This window comes from Caenorhabditis remanei, chromosome III (genome assembly GCF_010183535.1).
Source record: "Caenorhabditis remanei strain PX506 chromosome III, whole genome shotgun sequence".
NCBI classification, from domain to species: domain Eukaryota; kingdom Metazoa; phylum Nematoda; class Chromadorea; order Rhabditida; family Rhabditidae; genus Caenorhabditis; species Caenorhabditis remanei.
This window is the reverse complement of record NC_071330.1, coordinates 6,688,651-6,714,939: the sequence shown is the minus strand read 5'-3', so window position 1 is coordinate 6,714,939 and position 26,289 is coordinate 6,688,651. Positions and strand designations below refer to the sequence as shown.

General features: G+C 37.3%; 7 protein-coding genes across 7 annotated transcripts; 4 read left to right on the top strand and 3 right to left on the bottom strand.

Moving 5' to 3' along the window:
- Positions 1-381: 381 nt before the first annotated feature.
- Positions 382-2,865, top strand: GCK72_009538 (uncharacterized protein; the record flags this gene model as incomplete). Its single annotated transcript, XM_053727422.1, has 10 exons — positions 382-441; positions 581-662; positions 707-828; positions 876-1,084; positions 1,131-1,208; positions 1,259-1,349; positions 1,535-1,649; positions 1,742-1,868; positions 2,126-2,332; positions 2,676-2,865. The coding sequence occupies 10 exons, from the start codon at positions 382-384 to the stop codon at positions 2,863-2,865; spliced, it is 1,281 nt and encodes a 426-aa protein (XP_053586999.1).
- A 359-nt stretch (positions 2,866-3,224) lies between these two features.
- On the bottom strand, positions 3,225-4,856 carry GCK72_009537 (uncharacterized protein; the record flags this gene model as incomplete). The annotated part of the gene is made up of 9 exons (XM_053727421.1): positions 3,225-3,421; positions 3,467-3,635; positions 3,684-3,742; positions 3,787-3,944; positions 4,128-4,254; positions 4,303-4,432; positions 4,483-4,596; positions 4,647-4,712; positions 4,758-4,856. The coding sequence occupies 9 exons, from the start codon at positions 4,854-4,856 to the stop codon at positions 3,225-3,227; spliced, it is 1,119 nt and encodes a 372-aa protein (XP_053586998.1).
- Positions 4,857-6,885: 2,029 nt separating this feature from the next.
- On the top strand, positions 6,886-10,096 carry GCK72_009536 (uncharacterized protein; the record flags this gene model as incomplete). Its single annotated transcript, XM_053727420.1, has 8 exons — positions 6,886-6,930; positions 8,213-8,304; positions 8,353-8,533; positions 8,701-8,841; positions 8,903-8,929; positions 9,305-9,763; positions 9,818-9,954; positions 10,000-10,096. The coding sequence occupies 8 exons, from the start codon at positions 6,886-6,888 to the stop codon at positions 10,094-10,096; spliced, it is 1,179 nt and encodes a 392-aa protein (XP_053586997.1).
- A 662-nt stretch (positions 10,097-10,758) lies between these two features.
- GCK72_009535 (uncharacterized protein) lies at positions 10,759-11,867 on the bottom strand (the record flags this gene model as incomplete). Its single annotated transcript, XM_003113324.1, has 4 exons — positions 10,759-10,873; positions 10,925-11,443; positions 11,497-11,766; positions 11,833-11,867. 4 exons carry the CDS (start codon positions 11,865-11,867, stop codon positions 10,759-10,761), a joined length of 939 nt encoding a protein of 312 aa, XP_003113372.1.
- Positions 11,868-14,792: 2,925 nt separating this feature from the next.
- Positions 14,793-16,705, top strand: GCK72_009534 (uncharacterized protein; the record flags this gene model as incomplete). The annotated part of the gene is made up of 2 exons (XM_003113171.2): positions 14,793-14,894; positions 16,574-16,705. 2 exons carry the CDS (start codon positions 14,793-14,795, stop codon positions 16,703-16,705), a joined length of 234 nt encoding a protein of 77 aa, XP_003113219.1.
- A 1,866-nt stretch (positions 16,706-18,571) lies between these two features.
- Positions 18,572-19,487, top strand: GCK72_009533 (uncharacterized protein; the record flags this gene model as incomplete). The annotated part of the gene is made up of 4 exons (XM_003113265.2): positions 18,572-18,634; positions 18,681-18,941; positions 18,991-19,278; positions 19,323-19,487. 4 exons carry the CDS (start codon positions 18,572-18,574, stop codon positions 19,485-19,487), a joined length of 777 nt encoding a protein of 258 aa, XP_003113313.2.
- A 455-nt stretch (positions 19,488-19,942) lies between these two features.
- GCK72_009532 (uncharacterized protein) lies at positions 19,943-21,777 on the bottom strand (the record flags this gene model as incomplete). The annotated part of the gene is made up of 3 exons (XM_003112950.1): positions 19,943-20,034; positions 20,220-20,329; positions 21,647-21,777. 3 exons carry the CDS (start codon positions 21,775-21,777, stop codon positions 19,943-19,945), a joined length of 333 nt encoding a protein of 110 aa, XP_003112998.1.
- Positions 21,778-26,289: the final 4,512 nt, after the last annotated feature.

Genomic DNA, 26,289 nt, shown 5'->3' with positions numbered 1-26,289 from the left:
AAAAATAATTTTATTTAAATTTTTCTGCTTCGCGCCAAAATGCCGCGGAGCGCGCTTGCATCACTTTTTCTCGAGATGGCACTAATTGAAGGCCGTGACAAGGACGTAATCATCAATTCTTGAATGCATTCTGTCCGAATGCGTCGTCAATGAATGATAAAGATCAAAACTGTGAAGCGAATTGATATCTACAGGCGTGTTGCTGTTGCGCAGTGTGATTGAACATGACCCAAATTGAATTCTGACTATTACTAAACTACTGTCTCTCTGTTTACCGCGCCTCCCCTCAGGAATACTTTGTTATTGCGACAACGACCACGACGACGGCAAATAACTTACTAACTTCTGATTTTTCTACCAAAAATTCAACAGGGCGTGCCCATGTTCGATGTATTTGACAAAGTCAGGTACAAGCTTGACGATATTCTACTAAAACACAAAGTAAGGACATATCTAGTTTCTCTTTGTGCTGATATTTCACGCAGTTTTTCGAACGTTGATTTTCGAACTGGTTGATTATAGAACATCAACAAAAAACTATTTATCCTCCAATATCACAATTTATCAATTTGCTTTTCAGCTAGTCCGCTTCCTTCCAGTCGTTCTTGTGACAATAGCAACCGGATGGGGAATCTATGCATACACATACGAATTATGTTTTCGTAAGTTTGTTCTTCAATTATATTTTCAAATATGTACTTTTCAGTTTCGATCGATAACTGGCCGCAGCGGATAATCTACTTGATTGTATTTTACACACTTTTAGTTCTCTTCTATACCTCATACCTTCGAACAATCTACACAAAAGCCTGGCAACCTCCGCAAAAGGTATTAGTGTGACATTATATATAATAAATATTCTTTCCAACTTCCAGTTCTTCCTCGAGGGAGCTGCAAAAACAACATACGACACAGTTAAAGATGACGAACGGCAGTTGCAATTATTTCTTGCGGATATTGTTCGAGAGCGAGATTTGACTCTGATCGTTCGAGGATTCGATAACGGAATTCGATTCTGTGATAAATGCTGTTGCATTAAACCTGATCGGTCTCATCATTGTTCCATGTGTGAGCAATGTGTACTGTTAGTTTTTTATGGTGAAGTTATGAAGTAATTTTCTTTTTTTCAGAAAATTCGATCATCATTGTCCCTGGGTCAACAATTGCGTTAACTTCGGGAACTACAAGTATTTCATTCTGTTTTTAGCGTAAGTGAAAATTATGATTTCAATTTTATTTGCCATGGTTCTTTTTTCAGATACGGGTTTATCTTTTGTATATGGATTGGTGCAACAACCTTACCATCTTTCATCGACTTCTGGAAGCATGAATATGATCTGAATAAGAAAGTGAGTTAGTGTGTCGTGAAACTTTTTTTGAATCGAAAAGGTGACTCGACGAAAAGGCGATGTCATTTTAGCAATACGACAGTATCGACTCAATAATCCCGCGCTTCATGAAACATTTACACGCAGTGCTCTCGGTTTCTCTTAATCCAGATAAGTTTTCATATAGATAACAACTGAATTTTCAGACTGGACGTTTCGCTCTGGTATTTCTTCTGTTTCTCTCGTGCATGTTCTCGCTGTCACTCTCCTTTCTTTTCTTCTATCACCTTTATTTGACAGCTAAGAATCGAACGACAGTTGGTAAGTTTGACAGAAAGTCTGCGAATACATGTTTTTATTTCGTTTTATGATGCATGCCTTTATTTTATTAATATTGTTTTTCTTCCCTTCAGAATCGTTCCGAGCTCCGATGATAGATGGAAAATATGCGAAGGATGCTTTCAACCATGGTTTCCGTGCAAACTATCGAGAAATTTTTGGATCTCATCCACTTTACTGGTTCCTACCAGTTCCTAGCACGTGAGTCACAAAAACACTGCATTATAATGCATCGTTTTGTTGTATTGAATGTTAGTCATAGAATGAATGAGTTGACAGTCATATTAATCACTAAACTGCTGAATCCTCTCACTAGCTAAATAGAAGCCTCGTTTTCAATCACAAAATCGAAATCTTAACCCAATCGTTCTTGTACGTAGTCTTCCCTCAAAACCCTCTACTTTTCAACAACTTCTTTCTCACCCGTTTTCCCCCTGCTATTTCTGTAATCGTTTCAGAATAGGCGATGGATGTAAATTCAAGCTGAACGATATGGTTGCCTCGACAGCTGGTAATCAAGTCTTTGTTGAACTGGGCGGTGTCCAAACAGGAAACATAAATAGCGATTCTCGAACATCTGTCATCTCTCAGCATCACACGGAATTGTATGCAGAACGACCAATTGAGAAGCAGTTGTCAACTGTGGATGAAACTGATGAACTGAGGTCAACATCGTCAACAACAGCTTCGCCATCGCATGGTTCATATTTTTAATTCAGTTTGTTCCGTTTAAGAGTCCTACTTCTTTTTTCGTCTGCTAAATTGAGTTTGAAAACGAGTGCATGATAGTGAGAGTGATTTTACATAGATAACGATGCATCTCCTGATTTATTGTTTTTGTTTGTTCCGGGTTCCCATTTTCAAAAACAAAATTAACTTAATTTCGAATTGGATCACACCGGAACCAACTTTAGCAAGTATTGATTTTCTTCAATTATTTCTAGTGAAATCTGATTCATACTCATCGATAATAGTTTTCTTATCAACCATTAATATTGATAAATTCAGACTCGGTGACGGCGTAGAATTCAAAAAATGGACTATGGAGGCAGCACTAACATCTCGTGGAGGTAGGAACGGATCAAATATTGGACCTCTTCGATATCGTCTTCTAGAACAACGAGATGAAGCAGAAATGCAACATTTATACAGTGACGATGAAGATGATGATCTAGATCTCAACGTTCGTATCGTCTAATTTCCTAATTTCCACTCTATCGCTAGTCTCTTTTTTTTCAATTTCAGGGTTTAGTATCCCACTCTCACATATTTTTTACAACTGTCTCATCCAAATGATCTTCTTTATACCGTTTGCTCCAAATCCTTTAATTTCAGGTAGCTCATACAATTATCGTTTTATCAATTTTTCAAAAAGTCATTCTCTCACGCGGGTACTAACTTAAATTCACCCTTTTCAGTTGTGATAATGCTTTTGTGCTCCTGTTTCTGTCAATCGTTGACACTTTCCCGCTGTGTAATTTTGCTGTTTTCCCAATTTCTTATCAAAATTCAAGCAAATACAAATGTTATAATTTTTATATAATTTTTCATATATACTTAATCATCATCGTCATCTTTAGATCTAAACTTATCAGCAATCCATCTTGTCTTGTTTTGGACTTCTTCTTGTGCCAAATTGAAGCACATAGCAAGCAGAGCCATGCCGAATAGCAAGTAGATACTGGTGATAACCAGTTTTTCCTGAGCTTCGTCAGTATTGCTTACAGATGTGCTGGGGAATTTGTCTCCAAAACCTAAATTATATTTTTTACAATGTGAAGAACTATTCGAAAACCGACCGATAGTTGTGAGAGAAATAAAACAAAAATAGAAGCTTTCCAGGAACGTCCATCCCTCCCAAACTTTGAAAATAGTGGTTCCAACTCCAAGATAACCGAGCATTGTGAAGACAACTAATGAAATCGGTACAGTAACACTTTCCAATTGGGCAGCTGCTGTTTCACGGACCTATAAATGAAAGTGTCTTGATTACGGTAGGTTTAGAATTTCCCTCACCTCTAGTTGTTCCATTTCCACTCGAGCCGTCAATAAATCCTCCACATCTGCACCAGCACCTGAACTTCAATATTCCATTCTACTTTTGGTACGTCACTCTCACCCAATCCGAATGAATCGACCGATGAATCAGCTTTCACTCGATGACCTCTCGTCAATCGAGAAACTAAACTGTTTGCTCTACGAATCTTCGCCGCCTTTCTCTTCTTGTGCCATAGAATCAATCGAAACTTCAGTCGAATTGACTGGGCGTACAGAAACCTGCAAGAGTGAAAACCAGATAGACATTATATTGAATCATGCAGTCATGTCCGAGTGGTTAAGGAGATTGACTAGAAATCAATTGCACAGGTGAAACACTGGGAATCCTATATGTGAAGGTGCCAGAATAGCGCCCTATATGTGTCCATAAATGAAAAGTGGATCTTTTTTCTAGAGGCAAACCTGAATATCTTTGCCATCACATCTCCAATGTTCGTTAAAAAAAGAAGCATAAGTGGGATTCCAATGATAGCGTACAACATTGTGAGTGTCTTTCCAATGTAAGTTTTCGCAGCAGTGTTTCCGTATCCTAGAATTTCAATAATTCATTGTTAGAGTTCAACAGATTGATCCTCACCGATAGTCGTAATTACAGTAAGACTGTAGAGGAATGCACCAGTAAACGTCCATTGAGCCTGTTTACCGTATTCTTTTCCATCGTATCCTTTTCGGATAGATTGCATACAGACTGTTTTAAAAGTTTTAACCTAAAAATAGTAATTTTAAAAACTGAAAAACTTTCAATATTGCAATTCACTTCATCAAGAACCGTCTTTTTCCATTGTTTCGAATCCAGCCTATTTACTCGAAATGTTGCATTCCAAACGACATCAACTGCTCTCTCACGAGCATTTTTCACTTGTGCTTGAATCTAAAAAGTTTGGATTCGTATGACATTATCTAGATCCTAAAATACCCTACCTCTGCTTCATGTGGTCCTTCCACTGCTTTGAAGATTACAGCTCCAAGTAGAGCGTACCCAACAACCTGAACTCATTGAATACAGTAAAACTTCAATAACATAAAACCTACGAGAGCACATAATCCAATGTGTGAAAAGAAGAAGGCGATGATTTTTTTAACGAGATTGACAACACGTGTCACTTTTGATCTTCTATGACGACGTCCCATTGTTTCACTTCCAATTCAATAGAATCACCTTCTCATTTTGAATATTTCTGGAACTTTAGTAGGAAATGAAAGCGAAGAAAACAAGAAAAAAAAGTTTGAGATGGCTAGCTGAAGCTTATGCGGATGTCAAAAATCGGACCGAAATTTGGTTGGCTGTTTGCGAGAAACGAATCATGAAAAATATGTCTCAAGGGAGTAGAAAAGACGACTCGGAAGACGAATAAAACTGGGAGAGCTTTTTTAGGAATTGAAGAAGTTGAAGACATGGGATAGAAGATATCAGAGAGTAGACGAATTGTCTACAAATGAGAAGTTGAGAAAACGAGAGATGGAGCAACAAAAGAAGAGAGCACTTCCTGTACAACTCTGCGTCTCTTCAACTTGCCTACTCTCTAGTCAGATAAAGAAGCAATAGAGGTCTCTTTTATGGGACGAAATTGTGGAAAGAATTGAAATTTCTGAGACATTCCGAACAATAATGCACTAAGTAGTATTATTTTGAAGACTTTACATATTCATGATCGGGGCATAAGTTGAAGTTTCAGAAACAAGAAAATGTGTTTTCTTCCTTTCCCGTTCGAAGGAATACGAGTTACCCGCTTCAGCTTTGCAAACTCATTTTTCTTGGTTTTTTTCTCGTCCAGAATCAACGGCTGAAATAACGATTCTCCCTCTTTCAAAATGGTTCCGGATCTATGAATAACTCATAAAAAACGGTTTTACTGTAACTACAGTATCTCATTTCTGGAATTTTAAATTGATTTAAATTGGTCTGTTTCTTTTTTTGCTTTTGTAGCGGTCATTTCTAAATACAATCTTCAGAAGCTTATTTTTATCGTACGAATAGTTGGTATGGAGATCCTTCTGTAACTCCAGTTCTGAAATTTGTGTTGTCTGCATTTTTGCGTGACGGTGTTTAATAAAGCTTTTTTCAACTATTTAAAACATTTTTTTTTGCAAAAAGGAGTTTTCTCTTAATTTCAGCAAAATAAGCGTCTAAAACTTCGTTTTCCATTATTTCGTTTAAAGTTTAAAGTCAGAGAATTTGAAATAAGCTTTTTTTGGTCTCATCTTGTCCAGTATGAGATTTCTTCCAGTTTCTCATCAGAGACAATTGTTTCCTTCTTCATTCATGTGAAATCCTTTGGCTTCTCGGAGCGCAGTATTGAGCCAAATAAAGCTGCTGAGTAGTTTTTTTCTCTGTCTACGTTTCCGCTACTAGTTTTATCCCTCCTCTCCTCGGTGCCAACGAACAACAACAGCCGTGTGTCTGATGGCTCTCTTATATTCTTCAATTCGTTCCGCGTCTATTTTTTCGTTGAAAAATATTGCTTCTTTCGATAAAATTAGTAAAAACGTGCTTTTACAGGAGGATTCTTAAAAATCATCTTCTCCAAATTGTGTGTTTGAAGTGAATGCTGAATCGAGTACGTTTTTTTCTCAAAAAACAAACAAATATTGTTAATGTTGATTGACATAAGACCGGAATTATGATAGACGATTCTTAGATAAAAACAACACGCTTTAACCATTCGATCTCAAAAACTTTTCATTCTCTTCCACACCGATTCCGAATCTAACCTGTATTTTGCTCGCTACAACTTTTTACTCCGTCGTAGGCTACATGACCTTGACCAACTGAATAAATAGGCTACTCTACCTCTTTTTGAAATGTCTTTGAAGCTGTTCAAATTTTGGAATAAATTTCTACCAACTGCCAAAATTCTGTGCACCGCCCATGCTGCAGTTTAGTTTATATTTCCTTCTCGTTTTATTACATCAATCTAACTCATCTTCCCCGACTTTCTCCTTTTGTTTCTTTGCTCTCATCTCTTTTTCTTTGCGAGAGATTCTCCACACCTCTCTGTGATCTTCACGTGAACAACATGATTTCTTCTCTTTTTGTTCTCTCGTCTACTTTTTGTTTTTGTCAGTTTTGAAATAAGAAGGTGTATCTATTTTGACACTGAGAGCCCAGTATAAAAACTGAACGAGGAGATGGAATCAGTTAGAAAAACATTATCACGCCATGTCGTCTTCCGTCTCGAATTCCGAAAACTCTTCACAATGGCCGGTATGTTCTTAATTTGTCTGTACTCTCTTTACTGTTGGATGTTCTCCACAACTTTTAAAGATGCTTTCTTATCAACGCGATTAAATCGATTGATAAGCCGTCTCAATCTTTAAAAATCATCAACGGGGAAACCTGTCTTTGATCATAGTCCACTTTCAAGTGACGTAGATATCAACCCCGGATATTTATAGATGTGATCTATAATGAGAAATGTCAAAACGATAAGATCGTAATAATTATGACCCTGACGTCATTGAACAAGGACCACTGGTGTTCATTAGTATAAGTTATAGGACGGTCAGACAGTACACTCTTGTACTTTGATTCTCTCATCTATCGTAATCGTACAGTTTTCCTTATCACGATTCATGTTTTTAATGATTTTTTCGTTGTAAAAAGTTTTGTGAGTATTGAAACTAGTTTTTTCTCAGCAAGAACATATAGAAAATGTCATTAGCATCACTTAAGTTGCTCCAGGAGAAGTATCAACAGTTGAACATCTTCTCAATCATGTCTATCTTTTCCTTTGTTCAGTTGTTTGATTTGTGAGAAAAGAGGAAAATAAAAGTGATCTTTGGAGTGTTCACTCGTCATTTTGTTCTTGATTTCCTCTTTGTGTACAAATTTTTCTACGTTTGTACCAACGGTTGTTAGTTTTGAATACTTTCAGTACCCCATCTTTTAACGGAATAAATACATAATCTTTACTACGTGAATGTTTCATCAGATTACGCAGTTCACTCACTACAGTAGCCTGCAAACCGCCCTAATTCTTCAAATTATACAGTTTCGGTTCGACCAAACTATCATCATAGAGAACAATTGTTTGCTCCGTCTCTGCCTCTTCAATAACTTTCTTCTATCTTCTCCCCTCTCTCTTCCCTAGCATCGAATCCATTGCTTTTCTCTTCAATTCCTCAAGGCATCGACCAAGTTTTCAAATATCTTGGACCTCATGCTGTGTCTTTTTCTCACCCTGGAAGAGTGCCATCCAGGTCTAAATTGCAATAAACTCTAAACATTCTAAACAACATTAAATGTCCAATTTTTGCTCTATAGATACATCGTTACCAGCAATAAACTAGTAGCCAACACACTGTTCGACGCCTGCGTCTCTTTTTCTCTAACCTGATAAGGGAACGCAGGAGGCGTGGTGTTAGACGAGTATAAATGACAGAGAAGGGTAGGGATCCATCCCAGTCGAGAATTATCAGTCTATTTTCATTGATTTAACTTTCTTCTTTCTGTACCAGGATAATGAAACGAGTTTACTATATTTCAGCTCAGTTCACTTTTCCGTTACTTTGGAACTGCCACATCTACCGCTGTCACAATGAGTCCAAAGAAGGTCACAATCATTGGATCCGGAAACTGGTAAACCTAACTAATTTTGTAGATCTTGAATTATACAATTATTTTCAGGGGTTCTGCTATCGCTCGGATCGTTGGAAGTACGACAAAAAGCTTCCCAGATCAATTTGATCCTCAAGTTCGTATGTGGGTTTTCGAAGAAATTGTGAACGGAGAAAAGCTGTCAGAAGTCATCAATACTCGACATGAGAACATCAAATATCTTCCAGGAAAAATTCTTCCAGAGAATGTTGTAAGTATCTTTCGTTTCTTAACAAAATGTTGATAACTGGCCGGTATAAAAAGGGGTCATAACTTTAATCACCCATCGTTTCTATTTTCATTGCACCCTACGAATCCAACCACGTGCTATCGGCATTGTTGTAAACAAGAAGTTCGAAGTACATTCATCTTTTCCAGGTAGCCGTCACCGACCTCGTCGAATCATGCGAAGGTTCAAACATTCTCGTTTTCGTCGTACCACATCAATTTGTCAAAGGAATCTGTGAGAAGCTTGTCGGAAAGATTCCAAGCGACACACAAGCTATTTCATTGATCAAGGTGAGTTCAACCTACTTGTTACCTCAATTAAACTCTGGAAACGTTGTTTATATTTGTTTAGGGAATTTCATTCGACAAAAATGAGCAGGTAGAGAAAAATTGTGCATGAGTTACCGATTGAACGTGTTTCATATTGTTTTCATATTATCATTTGTTAACATGTTATCGACAGGTTCAATGTAGATCCTTCTTCAAACATTTATGTTCCTTCATAGAATCTGCCGTCGTAGCCAAGTACTTTGTAACTTATGAATGTATTTGGGCTGCTTTATTGTCATTCATTTTCATTAGATCCAAATCATGTTAAACCCGTTTGGCTTCTCCCTTTAATTAAATTTTGAAAGTTGAAAACATAATCTCTTGCTTTTATCTCTACCCTTCATTCACCCGAATCCTAAAACAGCATGTTCTTAAAAGTGAAACAGAAACACAGACCTTAAAACACATCACTTTGTTTTTATAGGGAGTATCAACCGAAAAAAAGGGAGGCTTGAAGCTTATCTCGGAAGAAATCAAGGAGATTTTGAAGATTGAAGTTAGTGTTTTGATGGGTGCAAACCTTGCTCCAGAAGTCGCCAATGATAACTTCTGTGAAGCTACAATTGGATGCAAGCGTAAGGCAGAAGATGGACCACTTCTCAAGAAGCTTTTCCACACTGATAACTTTCGAATCAACGTTGTTGAAGATGCGCACACCGTTGAGTTGTGTGGAGCTTTGAAAAACGTTGTCGCGTGCGCCGCAGGATTCACTGATGGTCTCGGATATGGAGACAACACAAAAGCAGCTGTAATCAGACTGGGTCTTATGGAAACCACGAAGTTCGTTGAGCATTATTATCCGGGATCCAATCTCGAAACATTCTTCGAATCATGCGGTATTGCTGATCTCATCACCACTTGTTATGGAGGACGTAATCGTAAGGTTTGTATCATTTTCTAATTCAATCGAGTATCTCTTAAATTGGTTGATTATCAGGTGTGTGAAGCATTCGTTAAAACTGGAAAGACAATGGCCGAAGTCGAGAAAGAGTTGTTAAACGGACAAAGTGCACAAGGACCATTGACAGCCGAAGAAGTGTATTTGATGATGAAAAAGACCGGACTTGATGCCAAGTGAGTTCATCGTTATTTTTCAATTACTAAAACTCCTCCTTCCAGATTCCCACTCTTCGCCGCTGTACACAAAATCTGCGCTGGAGAAATGAAGCCAGCCGAACTCGTTGACTGTCTCAGAAATCACCCAGAGCACATGTAAATATCCACTCTAGATTTCAATCATTAGTGCTTCTCAATTATTAATTTACTTTACGTCCCAATGTTTTATTGTATTTTTTTCAATTCTCCCATCTTTTTCACAAATTACGAGTTTTTCATTGTTGCATGGCCAAGGTACGTCGTTCTAGCTGTACAGCCAGCTTCAATTTATTTGTCTATTTTTGTGTCAAAATGAATTTTATTGCTATTTTCAGAAAATTTTATTTTGAAGCTTTCCTTTTCATTCTTCATCGTTTCTTCTGGAAGCACCAGCTCATGCACAGGCGCTACCGATTCAAAAGACACAACTGATGTATAAATGTATTTATTGTGACACCAGTGTCTAATTGGTAAGCAAGTGAAAAGAGGGACCATGAAAAAGTTATAGGTTGACAATCAAAATTGCAAAAGGGTTGGATGGGGGGAAGTATCATATCACAGAGTAATTGGCAATTGGGGTGAACAAACTGAGCGAATATGACTATTTACATCTACAGCAAAAACAGAAAACAGAACGTGCGCAACTGGGTATAATGAGGAGGCAAATTATATTTATCCTAGAATACTAGTGAACTACAGTTGGTGGAGAGAGGGTTGGAAAGAACACGTCTGGAGGCGGAATGCACTTCCGGAGAGCATTAGGATTGATGACGAGTTGAACATTTATTGTTTCTTCCAATAATGATCGAGGAACTCTATGATCGAATCATAGATCATGAAGGTTATTCCCACATCAAGACAGACACGGGAAAGACGTGGAACTGTGCCCTTGTAGAAGCTAAAAACATAAAATCAATATGATTTTTGCTGAAGATCTATATAAACGTACGCAAAGAATCCTTCCTTCTTCCAAATTTGCATAGCACAATCCAGAGTGTTTTTGTACTTCTTAGCTTCGAGACCTTGCATTCTGGTCTTGACCACGTCAATTGGGGTGTTTCCGTAAACGGAGGCTGCTCCGGCGACTGCTCCCATCAGGCCAACAATTGGTTTCGAGATCGTTTGAGTGTTGTCTCCTCCACGGTACCAATCCTTGAGGGTCTCCATCACAAAGAAGCGGATGGCCTGGTTAGATCCCTGCTTTGCCATTGTGGCAGTCACTCCTTTATAGATTCCTCCAAGTCCTTCTGCCTTTACAATACAGCCGACTCCATGAACAAATCCTTTGTACTTTGGCTGGGCAAGTCCTTGATCGTGAATGAATTTCACTTTGACAGTCTCCATTGGTGTGACTGCGAAAACGGCTTCAGAGAGACCAGCTCCCAAACCACAAAGAAGACGCATCACCGGGGAGAGGTTTCCTCGTTCATCGGCTGCCTGGGACTTGAGGTATTCGAATGTTCCGAATCTGAAAACAAAGAAATACATTAGCCCACTTTTTGTAATCGTTAAATCACTAACCTGAAAGAAGATTTCGGGATTGATCCGTATAGGAGAACAGAAAGACCCCTGTAGAGTCCAAAGAATCCATGTCCTTTCACGGTTTGCTTCACACAGTCAATTGGTCCTTTGAACTTTGGTGTTGAAGATCGCTCATCGAGTTGGAGTTGAGTCTTGACGTATTCAGTAGGAAATGTGATGCAGATTTCGATACCTCCGGTGATACCTCCGATGACAATTCCACGCACCGTCTTCTCTGAAGGACCATATTGCTGCCACATGGAGAGAGGCCTGAAAAGAAAAATATGAGGAAGGAAGCGAGTAACAGAGTAATAAGTGTATTGAAAATTGGCTCACTTGGCTCCTGACACTGGCTGAATTTTTCCGCTCATTTCTCCTTGAAGACGTGCGGCTTGGGGACCCTGAAAGCAGTGAAAATGAAGGAATTAGTTGAAGAAAAGAGAAGAGCCGTGCAAAACGAAGACGTGAGCTCAGCTTCTCACAGATTCAAAGAAAAAGAAGAGGCACAACAAAAACTGGGAGAAAAATGAGAAGAAGACGGAGAAGGAGAAGAAGAAGATGGGAAAAAGGCCGGATGACGAACACGTCAAGACAGAGGCGGGAGCCGAGAACCACGAGGCGTACATCCAGAGGAAGCGACTGAAAAATGAAAGAAAACGGGAAAAAGGAAAACTATGAAAAATGGACGAGGAGGAGGAGACTGAGAATGCAGTTCTTGTTGTGCTGGCAATTTTTTTTTTCAATCATATACCTTGAACAAACAAATAAACGTTCGGAACCAATGTGAAACCAATTGATCAAAAGTATTAGCTTGTCGCTGAAGCATTCGCAAAGTGGGTGTATCCGGAAAGAGTCACTAAATACAGAGCTAAATGCACAGTTTAAAGTATCTGAATGTCAAACCGTTGGTTATGTGTTTTTTGTAAAGAATGTAACACTCCACCAGAGCCTGAATTCACAAAAATTGCACATCAGGCAGAACTAAAGTGTGCGTGAAGTGGAAAACTGAAAGGTGATATTTTTCGCCTGTCAATAGAAGAATCAGACCACTCTTTTTTTGCAATCGCTTCAGAGAGCATCTGAAACCAGAGTACTCTCACAAAATTCGTCGATAAGGAAATGCGAATGACACGAGATGGGGTGAGATAGAAGGAGAATAAAAAATAGAACACTCGGAGACTACCAACGAATTGAAGATTTTCGAAATGTGTTTACTACATTTGTAGTGAGGAACGACTTCAAATGGGAGGGGATGGTGACCTCAAACTTTGAATGACAAACAAGTGAAATATCGATCGCTAAACCTTTTTCGGAAATTTTGCAAGGATCATTCGAATAGAAAGATAATACACCATAAATAGAATGCATACGAAAAGTTTTCAATTGAAAAAATACGAAGTTCAAAGGCACTGTATTTTGACTCAATGAAAAAGGCTGGGCTATTTCTGAAGGTACTATTTATAAACCTTCAGGTCAATGACGAGACGAACTATTTGACTAGCAAAAAGTTTTTCGGGTAACCCATAACATGAACTTTTGACAATATCTTCTCTTCTGATCAGTTGCGCGGGCACGTAGATCAGGGTCTATCTCTCAGAAATAGGCGGAGTTGTCTTGGCTTGCAACGTTCAAAAATAAGGACAGTCGACCTTCTTAGAGATATCGAATGATAACGGTGATAATTGAACCTACAATAGATATTTGTCTTTATTAGTTTTCGTTTGTTTACTGAAAAGCAAATAAACAATTGAGCAAAACACGAAAAAGATGGGTTCTTCGTGATTGAAGCACTTGGAAGACAGCATAAGGTCGATTCGGAGAAAATCGAATGACAAAAGGCGAAATGGGTATGTGATAAGAGAACTACAATGCGGTAAATGAAAGGAAAGAAGAGCTTGATAGCGAGAAAAAGACAAAGAAATAATCGATCTGAGAAGAAGATGACAACCGGCCAAGGTTACCAGAGAAATTTAGTTCGTAGACCGATTGATGACGACATAAGAAAGGATACGGAAACGATAAGAAGAAGGGATGCGAAAGGACGTTACTGATGCATCTTAGAAGTCTACACGTGGGGAATTGAAGGCAGCGAGAGAGATACGTAGCCTAGAAAGGTGCCGAATAGGCCATCTCGGAAAGAACTTTCGTCGGATAAAATTTAGAAAAAGTCATGTATGATTCAATACAGGAGATATGGTCTGACTCTAGTAGAAAGGGAAACATGGAGAAAAAGCAATTATCATCGAGGAATCCGAGTTATGTTTTTTTCTGACAACAAGAAATAGTGCATTTTTGGTTTCTTGGTCTTCCGAAATCACTCTAACGTAAATATCCGACACTAACTGGGGGTTATGCAAATACGCTCTATTGAACTCTAAAAACAGGCGCGAGATTTAAATTTTTTGACTATATTTATAGAGATATAAAGCTAAAGTCCCCCAAGTTTTGTAACCAGTTGACACTGGGTCAGAAATCCTGCATTTATAGAAAAAACACTATGAAAATATCAAAAATTTCAGAAGAAACTCCAATAAAGGCACAAAGTAAAAATCTGTCTTAATAATAATTTCCAAAGACATCCTGCAAGCCTTAAAAACAGAAAAATGTTCCTAACTTACTGAAAATACTGAGAATTAATGTTTAAAAATATCAACAAAAAAGTTTCGGTAGCATGGGTTCGAACCCAACACCTACTGACTACAAGCCGCACCCTCATCCACTGAGCCACCGAGGCACTGAAACAGGAGGGTGCGGCAGGTCCCATGTGTGGTGTGGGCGTGCGGGTGGTGCAACGGGGCGCGTTTGTATAACCCCCAGTTAGTGTCGGATATTTACGTTTAACTTCCGAAATCGTTCATTGAATCGCGAAGATTGAACAAAAAAATCAGACTAAACTAAAAACCACTTTGCCAGGCACAATAGCGAAGGTTTTGGTGCAAAAATGGTAGAGCGACTTTGAAATTGATATGTCTGAAATTAGCCAAGCCCTAACCTACTGGTGAAATCCTTACATTAAAACGGTAATAAAGAATAGAAATCAATTCAAGACGACTTCTTACTTACTGCAACGTAATGAATTACCGTAGGAAATTGCGTGAAGCCGTCTTCCCTCAGCAAGTACTTGTCGTCTGACTACAGCGCAGTCTCTGCGTCTCCAGTCTCTGTCAAATGACAATGGAGCACGCCTGCGGCGTCCATAAAAATCGCTCTTTTTCTTTTTTCTAGTTCCAAAAACGCATTATATTCCGGTTTAAATATTCAATCTATTGTTAAGAATAATTCTCTATTTTCAGAAAATGTCCGGAGTGTTGAGCCGAGCTCTCACGCAAGGGAATTCTCTGATCAGACAGCTTCTCGCCGTTCGGACTCCCATGTGCCAAGAAGTCGCCGGATTCAAAGTGGGTTTTTATTCATCCGGTTAAATACCGTTTGTGAAATTTACTCCTTGTATTTCTTACGTAAAACTATTTTCTCAAAAGTTACTAATCCACATATTTAGTATTGATACCAAGATTTTTCTATTTAATAATTCCATGAAAATGTTCTGAACACTGATTCGATTCAATATTGTATTCAAATAGATCTTATATGAAGTTACAATTACAATTTTTGATAATCAGCGTCGATGCTCTACTAAATAATAGGAAAGGAGTGAAAAAGTCCATCACCATCATCTATAGATAAACTGAGACATGACTCACAAGGGAACCTTTTTCATACTCCGGTTGAGAATTGGCTGAAACTTTGCACATATATACTTTCGACCCTGTTCTATCACATGGCGTTTTCAAAAACTGCGCAATACGGCTCGTTGGGGAGAAAATTGGGTCTGAAAACTTCTGAAAATCGCCGTGTCAAATTACACGCGTGACGTCCCTTTCTTCATTACACTTTTCTCTATTAAAAATATGAACATCGGTGGTCCAGTGGTAGTGAGGGGGAGTCGTGGTAGGAAGGGTATGGGTTCGATCCCCGGTCACGTTATAGTTTTTTTGCTTTTTTATTATGAATATTCAGATGCAATAATTAGGTCTGTATAACGTTTTTTCGAGATTTGAAGAGGCTAATACTGATTTTTAAGAGAACTGAAAGAAATTGGGACCACAAAAACGAATCAATTTTTTTCGAAGATTTCCACACTTTCTGATCATCAAGTGATGGTTTTTATTCTTTCCAGAACAATGTTGTTTTGGAAAAACACTTTTCGGAGAAAAAGATTCATGAGAAAATTTCTTCAAAGAGCAACGTTTTTCATTATTTTCCAATGTCGAAAAGGTACTGAACTATATTGAAAAAGTTGTTTCCCCAAAATTTTCAAATTAATGATCATCACTTGATGATCAGAAAGTGTGGAAATCTTCGAAAAAAATTGATTCGTTTTTGTGGTCCCAATTTCTTTCAGTTCTCTTAATACCCTTCCTACCACGACTCCCCCTCACTACCACTGGACCACCGAAGTTCATATTTTTAATAGAGAAAAGTGTAATGAAGAAAGGGACGTCACGCGTGTAATTTGACACGGCGATTTTCAGAAGTTTTCAGACCCAATTTTCTCGCCAACGAGCCGTATTGCGCAGTTTTTGAAAACGCCATGTGATAGAGCAGGGTCGAAAGTATATATGTGCAAAGTTTCAGCCAATTCTCAACCGGAGTATGAAAAAGGTTCCCTTGTCAGGCAACTCAATATCAATCTAATTAGAGACGGCATCAGTCAGATTCGTTGGAATCATGACATGGTAAGATAAGTGGCGGATCTAATTAGATTGATGAACCGTCTTGTGAGATCGTATTCAAAACAGTTTCCACTTGGAAAAGTTTTGAATAGGTCGAATGTCTCGATATCTAGAAACGGAAATTATTAGAAGTGGTCTTCATGACAATTAACTACGAGAGCAACTCGATTTCTAATCTGATCTATTGAATTATCGTCGTGATCAATTCAGTAGACGAAGTAGTAAAACAGAATCGTTTGAAGTTTGAAAAGGAATCCACTTCGTTCGTTCGCTTCTGTTCTAATCTAAAATAAATTGTTTCGTATTTCAATTTGTCAAAAAGAAACAAATGTTTCAATTTCTAGGTAAAATCTCGTCTGAAGTTGCGTTGCCGATGTTGCTACTTCATTCGTGTCGATGGTCGCCTTCACGTGGAATGTAACGAGAATCCACGACACAAGGCTCGTGAAGTGTTTGACGTCAAAAAGCTCTGGTGAACGACAAGCCTTCTCTATAATTGTTCTTTTATTTTCGTTGTTTTAGGTGATTGTAGCACTAATGAAGCTTTGATTTACTCGTTTATCTTCAATTTTCAATCCCTTCCAACTGAAACAAGTTATTTAGAGAATGCATCCGGGCACTGACTATTTTTCAAGTGAAATAATACTTTTATTTACCAACTTTTATTTCAGTTCAAGTTTATAACTGATAAGTGCGTCACATTTCCTGCATCACATATTGTAATCAATGAAGTGCAATGAACTTTTTATCCTGGTTGAATTATTTCGCATTTTGAAGACTACTGCATTACTGTATGCATTTTCTCAGAACCACCTTCTTCCATTCAAACTAGTTTCTCCCGGTAAATACTTCAGGCAAATACTCATTGACTACGGTACTCATTGCCTACGGTTACTCATTGACTACGTTGTCTCATTGCCTTCTCATACTCATTGCCTACGGTCAGCTCATCGACTACGCTTGGCTCATTGCCTATATATACTCATTGCCTACGTTTGGCTCTTTGACTACGCTTGGCTCTTTGCCTACTCTTGCTCATTGCCTACGCTCGGCATTGACTCCTTTTTTTTACTTTATAGCAGAGATTCTGGAACTGGTAATTGGTGAATACCTACACGAGCCCAAGGAACGTTTCATGAAAGTTTGCAATGACAATAAGGAGTACGCAATTTAGAAACTGATACCAATATCCTGAAGGTCAACTCTCAATGCAGATGTTTGATGGCGTAGGTTTCTGTATAAGTTAATTCATTGTGGACTCAACTTCCATTTAGGGAGCTGCCTGATTCAGGCAATGCTTTTGGATAAGATAATACACAGCTGTAAAGCCTAGAATTATTATTATTTCTGGCTATGATTGTTCAATCGCTTCCTATTCACAACAACTTTAACTAGATCATTTGTCTAAAATCAGGACACAATCTGGAAAAATCTGAATTAGGTAGTTAAATTCAACTTCAATGAGTTCTGACAAGAGAAGGTCTCCGAGTGTACCGGTAATTATAGAGTTTACATACGAAACTATAGGGTTCAAATATGAAATAATTTAACCAAGGAATAATTTAGGTATTGGCTATTTATCAAATATAGGAAAGTAGATAAATGTAGTAGTATATGAGTCATCCAGAGAATTGCTGCCGGATAGAGGTACCCTCTTACTGCAAGAAGAAAAGAAGAGGGAGAGCTTCTTTGTTTTCAGTATGAGACATTGAACTTGATCTACCCTATGATAATCCCACTGAAGTACCTATTATCAGAGCTCCGAAAATTACCCACTGGTTCAACTTATTCTATGATCAGGACCCTTCTTCGACTACTTTAGATTATACTTCACAATCTTGGGAAACACATGCTCTTATGTCCCAACAACAAATCTCAAATTAACCAGAAACCTATACATAAAGTGTAGGTATTCACCAATTACCAGTTCCAGAATCTCTGCTATAAAGTAAAAAAAAAAGGGAGTCAATGATCCGAGCGTAGGCAATGAGCGAGAGTAGGCAAAGAGCCAAGCGTAGTCAAAGAGCCAAGCGTAGTCAAAGAGCCAAGCGTAGGCAATGAGTATATATAGGCAATGAGCCAAGCGTAGTCAATGAGCTGACCGTAGGCAATGAGTATGAGTAGGCAATGAGACAGCGTAGTCAATGAGTAACCGTAGGCAATGAGTACCGTAGTCAATGAGCATTTGCCAAAAAATCACCGGATGTAGAAAAATAAATTAAACTACAGATCCAGTGCCCTATTAAAGTTACACGTGTTTGCTGCTCATAAATGTTTCATTCCAATTTCAATAGTAGACATTCCTACAAAATCATTTCTTGCTTGGCTCGTTTTATCTGAAAATGGAACAGAGTCCGAATTTCAAAACAAATTTGAACAGTGAAATGAGCGATTTGGTGCATCAAGTGAGTCTGTAATAGAGGTTTTCATATAAAAAATCTGAGTTCGCAGGCGGAAGAATGGGCTCAAATGCGTCAAATGTCACCCCACCTTCCACAACAAAATCCAGAATTAGAGGGAATATTCAAAAAAGTACTCTGCAAAGCATCGTTGTTACTTTTGGAGAAATCAGGAGTGAAGACTGTGGATGCATTTCAAAAATATTTTGGTCCGTTAATTGAAGAAATGGAAAGAGAAAAAGTAGTGGAGAAAGAAGTGATAGAAGTACAACGAGATGGAGCAGTTTCACCGATTTCTTTCGAAGAATTTCAGGTAGAAATAGTTTTTTTTAAATTACGAGTTCCCTCTTTAAATTTTCCAGAACAATCCAAAAATAGGCTGGTCTGAACTGCTCGAAGAGCCTTTCACATCTTCATCTCCCTACAATTATCGCCGTCGAACTTCATTGTTTTCTGATCTTAATCTTCTATCTCCAATTGCTTCGGAAGCAAGTAAATCTCCAGAAAAACTGAAAAGATCTCAGATGACAGCTGCTCGATCCATCAATAAAAAACCCTTCTTCAATTCGATGTCAACTCCGAAAACTCCGTGGAGAAGAGGAAATTCAATGTATGTGGAAGATAGTCTCAATAAGACAATGATAGTTACTGTAGGTTCCGACATATATAAGTGAGGAAATATATGACATTTCAGCCAAGAAAGTCTGTGAGCGCAACAAGATTGGCTTATCCATCTCCCAGTCCATTGCCTGACGAGACACCTTTGGAGAATCGAGCAAGTAGATTGAGACGAATGAAAATAGACGAGAAGTTGCGTGAAGAATCTTTTGGATGGAAAAAAGGGAATATATTCGGATGAAACTAGATATCAATTCAATTAATAAATGATAAAACCGATTCAAGCTTCTTCATTTCCTGACTATTCTCAAAATAGTTGTAACTAGGTGGCTTTTCTGAAATAAGTTAGCAATGTTTTTTATTTATGTGAAGATGCTAATAGCGGGTTACTGTATCTCAATCAGTCAATAGGTTACTGCTGCGGATTTTAATAACTTTTACAAAATCGTCTAAATTCTGAAAGTGTCTTGATTCTCATGAACCCCATGAAGATGTGTGTTTCGAATCAAACTTCAACTGTTCATTATTATCAAAAAAATAAGAATAAATCAAATCTTGCGTTTATTATGCGGAATGGGAGATCCGTCGTCAAAAATTGGTCAACCCGTAACGAAACAAGACGATCAATTGGGTAGAAACGAAATTGATAAATGGTGTGAAGAAATGTGCAGAGAAGAGAGTAATGGAATGAAGAATTCATCGACCTGGACGAGCTCCGATTCCATTTTTAAAACTACTCCGGTAGTCATCCATTATGTTTGATATCGCACCATGACCATGTGTATAGGCTGAAATAATGACATACAGTTACTGTTGATAAATGAAACTATTTTTTCTGAATGTATGCAACTACAGTAACTCCAACAAACTAAATACGACTAGACTATTTTTAAACATTTGTATTCTCAAGTTGCTTTGCTTGAAGCGTTTCAAGAATATACTAGAAGGTAGACTATCATTTTGATAAACTTACATCGTTTCAATTGATCAATATGTGCTTCTTTATCCTCAATTTCTTTACTCAAAGTCTCCACAACTCGCTCCAAAAGAGCTTGTTCTTCTTCAAGCATTTGTAATGATTTTCTGAAAAAAAATACAGTACGAATTTCGTGTCTTTTAGACGTCATCTCATTTCCCTCTTCTCTTTTTTAAACCACATCACATCCAATTCAATTAAACAACAAAACAGTTCAACCGTAATCCGATTACTAACTTTGAGAGGACAAGGTGCACATTTTTCGAGGAAATGCTCCGGTCTCAGAGAATTTCGTTGAAACATGGGACAAAGTTCGAGTTTCAAAAATGATGGAAAGATGGAGAGGAGACTAGAATCGTGATGATGAGAATGACAAGTTGCACGGAATATTATGAAAAAAAAAAGGAGTCTAGAATCAGAAGATTCCAGATGGGAGTCTATTGTGAAAGTGGATGAATTCATCGATATGAAGACTCTCCGATTTAGATTTCAAGTTAGAAAAGTGAAACTCATAACAGAGTTCGAACAGATTTTCAGTGATACTGATTTTTCCTAGATACCATAAGTAGCATTTTTCAGATTTGAATTCAATTTCCTGACTGTATGAATTCTTAAGATATGGAGATTATTCTCAGAAGAGGTTCCATCATATTCTGCTCTTTTTCCAATTTTTGGCTACAATCCCTCCGATCTATTTTTAGAACATTCCAGAATTTTGTATCACTTTTCAAAAAGTCACGTTTCTAGACGCAGCTGTTGTGGTTTACTTTTCGGAAGAATTCGAGCGATGCGAGGAGCAACACCTTGTTCTTTTTGTCCCCTAATCGGCTCACAGTACGTACATTTCTCTTTTCTCTCAAATGGTCATCACAAGGACTTTGGAACTTTCCAAAATTATTACGCAACAGGGAGCCGCACGTCTCTTTTTCACCCACTCGTTTGGGCTCTTATCGATAGGATTAGAGGAAATAATACGTTGGTTTTGAGTGCATCTGGTTAACGATTGATACACTTTGCCCTGTTTTCAGATTTTTCAGATACTTTAATTTGTAATAGAAGAGGTTAATCTACCCTGATCTACACTATCTTCGAATTATCATCTAGATTAAGAAGATTTCAGCAAGCCCCGCCCACTTTTTGATTGTTATCAGAATGTGAACGCGCTCTGCTGCAAATGAAAAGTTAATTTTGCACTCAAACGATTTCCAAAAGTTTTCATCAATCATTTCAAAAGTGACGCATTTCCGACTACCCAATACGATGGAAGGAAATATTATGGTGTGTAAAGGAAGGTAATGTTGTCATTTTCAGTACGGACACAATCGGAATTTATTTGCCTAAAAGGCCATAAAGTGACCGCGAGAAGACACGTGATCGGACGACTGAAATCGTCGGCAAAGAATTTTTATTTGTGTGCTACTTACTGTTCGTTCTGCAGCATTTTTGCGATTTTATGCTTCTCGGCGACTCCGATTGGACCAAAAACTGGTTTGGCGGAAGAGAAGAATATTAATATAGAGAGTATGATGAGCAATAACGTCAGATGATGACGCATTTTTAGTTAGAAATCTGGAAAATTAGGGAATTGATGATCAAGAAGAAGAAGAGGAAGAAGTTAGAGAAAGTGATAAGAGATAATGAAAATATTGGTTTTGAGATAAGACAGAAATTGGGTGAACGTGGATTGATGATGGTTTTGAATAGATCAATTTCAGAATTAAGAGTAGATGACAACGAGAAAAATGAATAACTCAGTCAGGAATCAAATTGTTTCGAAAGTTTACAATTTGTTTTTGAAACAACAAATCATTAAAATATTGAATAAACAAACAGCCAAGAATGCACTGAACCAGAAATATAAAGTGTGGAGAAACTTCAGATTACTAGATTCTGGATACTTTGAAAAGTAGAGAAGGACAATGAGAACTAAAGGTTAAAATTCCTAGATACATCATTGTCCATTCTAGAAAAAATGTGTGAGAAATGTGATCCGAGCACGGCTAAATGACACACAGAAATACAAAAAGTCAGAAGAAGAAACCACAGAATATGATGATAAAAATGACGTGGCACCGGAATGTCTGTTAAATTGAAGAGTTTGAAAAAGTGCAAATAGTTTTTAGGTTGCATCAGTATGACAGAATAGTATCGGCAAAATAAAAAATATATAAAGAAAATAGAAAATGGTCATTCACCACATTCCAGAAAGTCTTCAAAAGTTGACCGCTTTCATGTTTATGTGCTCTTCTGCTCACTCACTATATCAGTGATGTTTGCCGAGACACTTTTGATTTTTCTTTTTAGAGTTCGGGGCGGGCTTCCTGTGTCTACAGTAAGCTGTGATGATATGCACCTCCTCTGTTACTCCGCCCACTTTTCTGACTTTTTTGTGCTCCGAGAATCGTAAGAGTTGATGGAAACGCAGACATGAGAATAAGTGTTGGAGGTCGATAAGAGAAGAATTTGAAGTATTTCTAAATGGGAGGGAATTGGAGGATTGCACCCATGGAATTAAAAAAGAATTACAGATTTTCGATGACATGATGAAGCATCAGAAGCTTCGTTTTGCAGAAATGTGACGTGCGTCTTTTGGACGATTTCATTCAAAAGTTAGGAGCAAATCGGAAGAATATCGTTCCTTTTATAAAATCCCACGATTTCAGAAAACCGCAGCTATTTGAGCTGGTGAGCGTGGGTTTTGTAAATTTTTCGAAACGGAATTTGAATTATAAAAGAGAAACAAGATGAGATTAAATGCCACATTAGTCTAATCTCTAAGGGTCATTTCCTGAATTACGTATTCAGAAGCATTTAAGATGTCTTTGAAACGTAAAAAGATTACTTTACAATACAAAACAAAACCCCAAAACGGCTAGATTTCAGAGTTTCTACCAAATTTAGATGTTTTCAATACATCATAGAATCTAGAACTATTGGAATTTTGAATCTGAATCAATAACGAAAATATCATTCTAGTGAGTGTGGAATGTGGAAAATATCACGTCTTTTTGGAATTTATTTTGATAAGAACCGCCCAAAATACCGTAATTTTCTATCTACTGGAATGCAAAAATCATTATTTCATATTACAAGAACTGTAATAAATAGGGTTTCCTAGATAGTCAGAGTAGAAAATATAATTAATTAACAGTTTACGAAAACGCTAGAATATTCCAGTATCTGATGAATATTACTTCTTCTTTTAGCCTCCGATTGCAAGTTGTAGGAGTTTCGAGACCAGAAAGAAAGAATGCTGGACTTTAGAAAAAAGAAATAGAATAAGTTTTATCAGGTTTTGGTATATCAAGATATCAACAATTGAGATCTTGATTCGAATTCGAGATGTTCTCCTACTTAGAAACTTCTGGAAAAAAGCTGAATAAAGTTGAGAAATTAGATTCGAAGTCAAGTTGACGAGTATCAAAAGCTAAAAAACAGAATTGCGTGTCATTTCGCCTGTAAAATAACCTTTATTGTCCTTTTCGTCGTCTGGAGAAATTCAATCTGGAATGAAATTTGATGCTCATGAGAATATATAATTTTCATATGAAAAACAAAGAAGCGAACACTTTTTTTGGTTGGAAATGAGAAATGTGCAGATAAGAAACTGGATAAAACGGAAGGAGAAATTCATGTTCTAAAAGATTTTCGTTGATTTGAAAAATTGAAAAAAGAAACACGAGGGCGCATTTTTCTTTGTGATGGCTCTACTTTGGAGCTTTTTCAGAACGAATTTGTTATGGAGTGACTGTGATGAAAAATGAATTATAGTATTGTAAACAAAATATGCATTTTTCTGAAGTTTAAAAAAAAAAAATTTTCGGTACTCCGCTTTTAGATTTAATTAAACATAACTCAATTGCTTCTCTTCGAAGTTTCCATGTTTTAATGAAGCATCCTAACTTGTTCCAAATTATATATTTCGACTACTGTAATTCTTTAATCGACTATTAACCAATCGATCTTCCGAAAGCCTACCATCTCGTTTTCATGATTTTCGACACATTTTGCAGGTTTTGTCTACAGTAATCCACCGTAACCTCAGCATATCGTTGAATAGTTCAAAGTTTCCAACAACACTAATGGATCTACCCACGAAGAAAACTTGTACCATTTTATGCAATTTAATTCTATTCACGAATGCAATTTAATGCATTTTTGTGCCATAAAAATGCATTATTTTGCGTTCGTGAATAGGCAAGTTTTCTTCGTGGGTAGGTCCATAAAGCATTTCAGTTCACCAATACACAATGTTCAAGTTGATGTATTCAAAAAAGGAGGAAACTTCATACCTCACAGTTCATAGCTTTTCAATTTGAAACATGCAATATCTATTGTTCCTGAACAAATTATTTGGATGTCATGTGAATGTTTTTGAGAAAAGAAACGAAAAATACAGCATGTAGATGTCAGAGATTGAAATAGATCCTAGACGTATTTGTTTTTTGAAATCAAAGAAAATTACGAAAATAAAGGTTTCGATTCTGAGAAATGGAGGGGATAAATGTTGGGAATGGGAAGTGATCAACTTGATTATTTCTAGTTCATTTGAGATCACACTTCTGAGAAATTAAGAAAGGTGATGCAATCTGATATGTTGGAAATCGCATTGAAACTGTTTCTTGGAAGTTTAATATCTTCTTCTAAACTTGTTGCATATCATTGAATTGGGTTTTCAGACAACAAGACTTTTCAATAAGTTTATTCGTTAGCAAAAACCAAAACCAACAACCAGCAGATACAAATATACCGTAATTTCCTCTCTTTCGATTGAACTTTGTCTTCAATAACTACAGTATTCCTACTAGTGAATCAACTGATAACCATGTTTATATTGGAAACGTGCCGTGCACTTTGCCCGTTTTAAAATGAGTAACTAACAATACCTCGTGCTTGGTTTTTCAATAGAAACGCTCAGTAAAGTGTAGTTAGAAATAAGAGCTAATATCAACACTCTAGAATCTATCAGGTCTGCAAATGATAAACGTTTGAAATAAAATGAGAAAACTAACCAATAATAACATCCTTTAAATATAGTTCTATGTCTCACTCAATGGAAATATATCATCGTAACACCCCCACATCCATTTTTCCCGAAACATGATACCTTTTTTGACACCCCCTCCATTCAGTAAAGTGTTCGAGATTTTTGAAATTATCAAAATCATATTTCAAGCAACAACAAAAACCAACGAAATCGTCGTTAGTTTGCCATTTGTTGAAATTGGACTTATAGAAGAAGGGACCAAAGTCGAAACAAAACACAAATGTTTCTCGAGTCGACGGCAAAAGAAAGAAGACGCTAATCCTTCAATCATTTTGCTGATAAACTAGAGAAGAATCATCGCGGTCTTGCAATGCTTAAATGACTTTTATTTATTTTTGGAATAAGAATAGAAAACATGAATATGTTTGAATCAGATATAATAAGGGGGACTTGAGATGCGAGGATTTCAGTTAAGCTAACAGTATGATACAAATCAAGGGGTTGAAGTGTTGCATTAAATATAATATTCTGATCTAACATGGTGTGTCGAAGAGAAGATGGTTTATAAAAAATATGAAGTTAGTAAGATTGATGAACAGCCGAGTTTTAAAAGATTATGGAACTATCTGTATTGTAGATATTTACAGCATGAAGGATGGTGATAACAATTATTCGTCTGAATAAGAATGGTAAAACTTTCCTGGTCATTTTCATAACAAAACTGTACTTTTTCCTTTTTTTCATTCTGGGACAGAACCGTTTTGGAAAGGCTTCTCATCGAAAAACGAGAATATAAGTGTAGGCCAAAATTTCATAAATTTTAGCTGTTTTCTGTTGAAAATGACCAACTTTGAGAGGATGTCTCGGTATTCCTGATTGACCCACGAATAAAATTTCGTAAGGACAATACAGATCAAAAGTGGAACTTCATTATTGTACTCAGCCATTTTTCCGTACGAGCACTCTCTAGCAAGTTACAGTCAATTAAAGTAAACCGGTCATAGTTGTCAAGGCCCGGGCCGGCCCAGCCCGAAGGTCCGGCTTCAAAAAATGACCTTTTTTTTCCAAAATTTGTTCAAT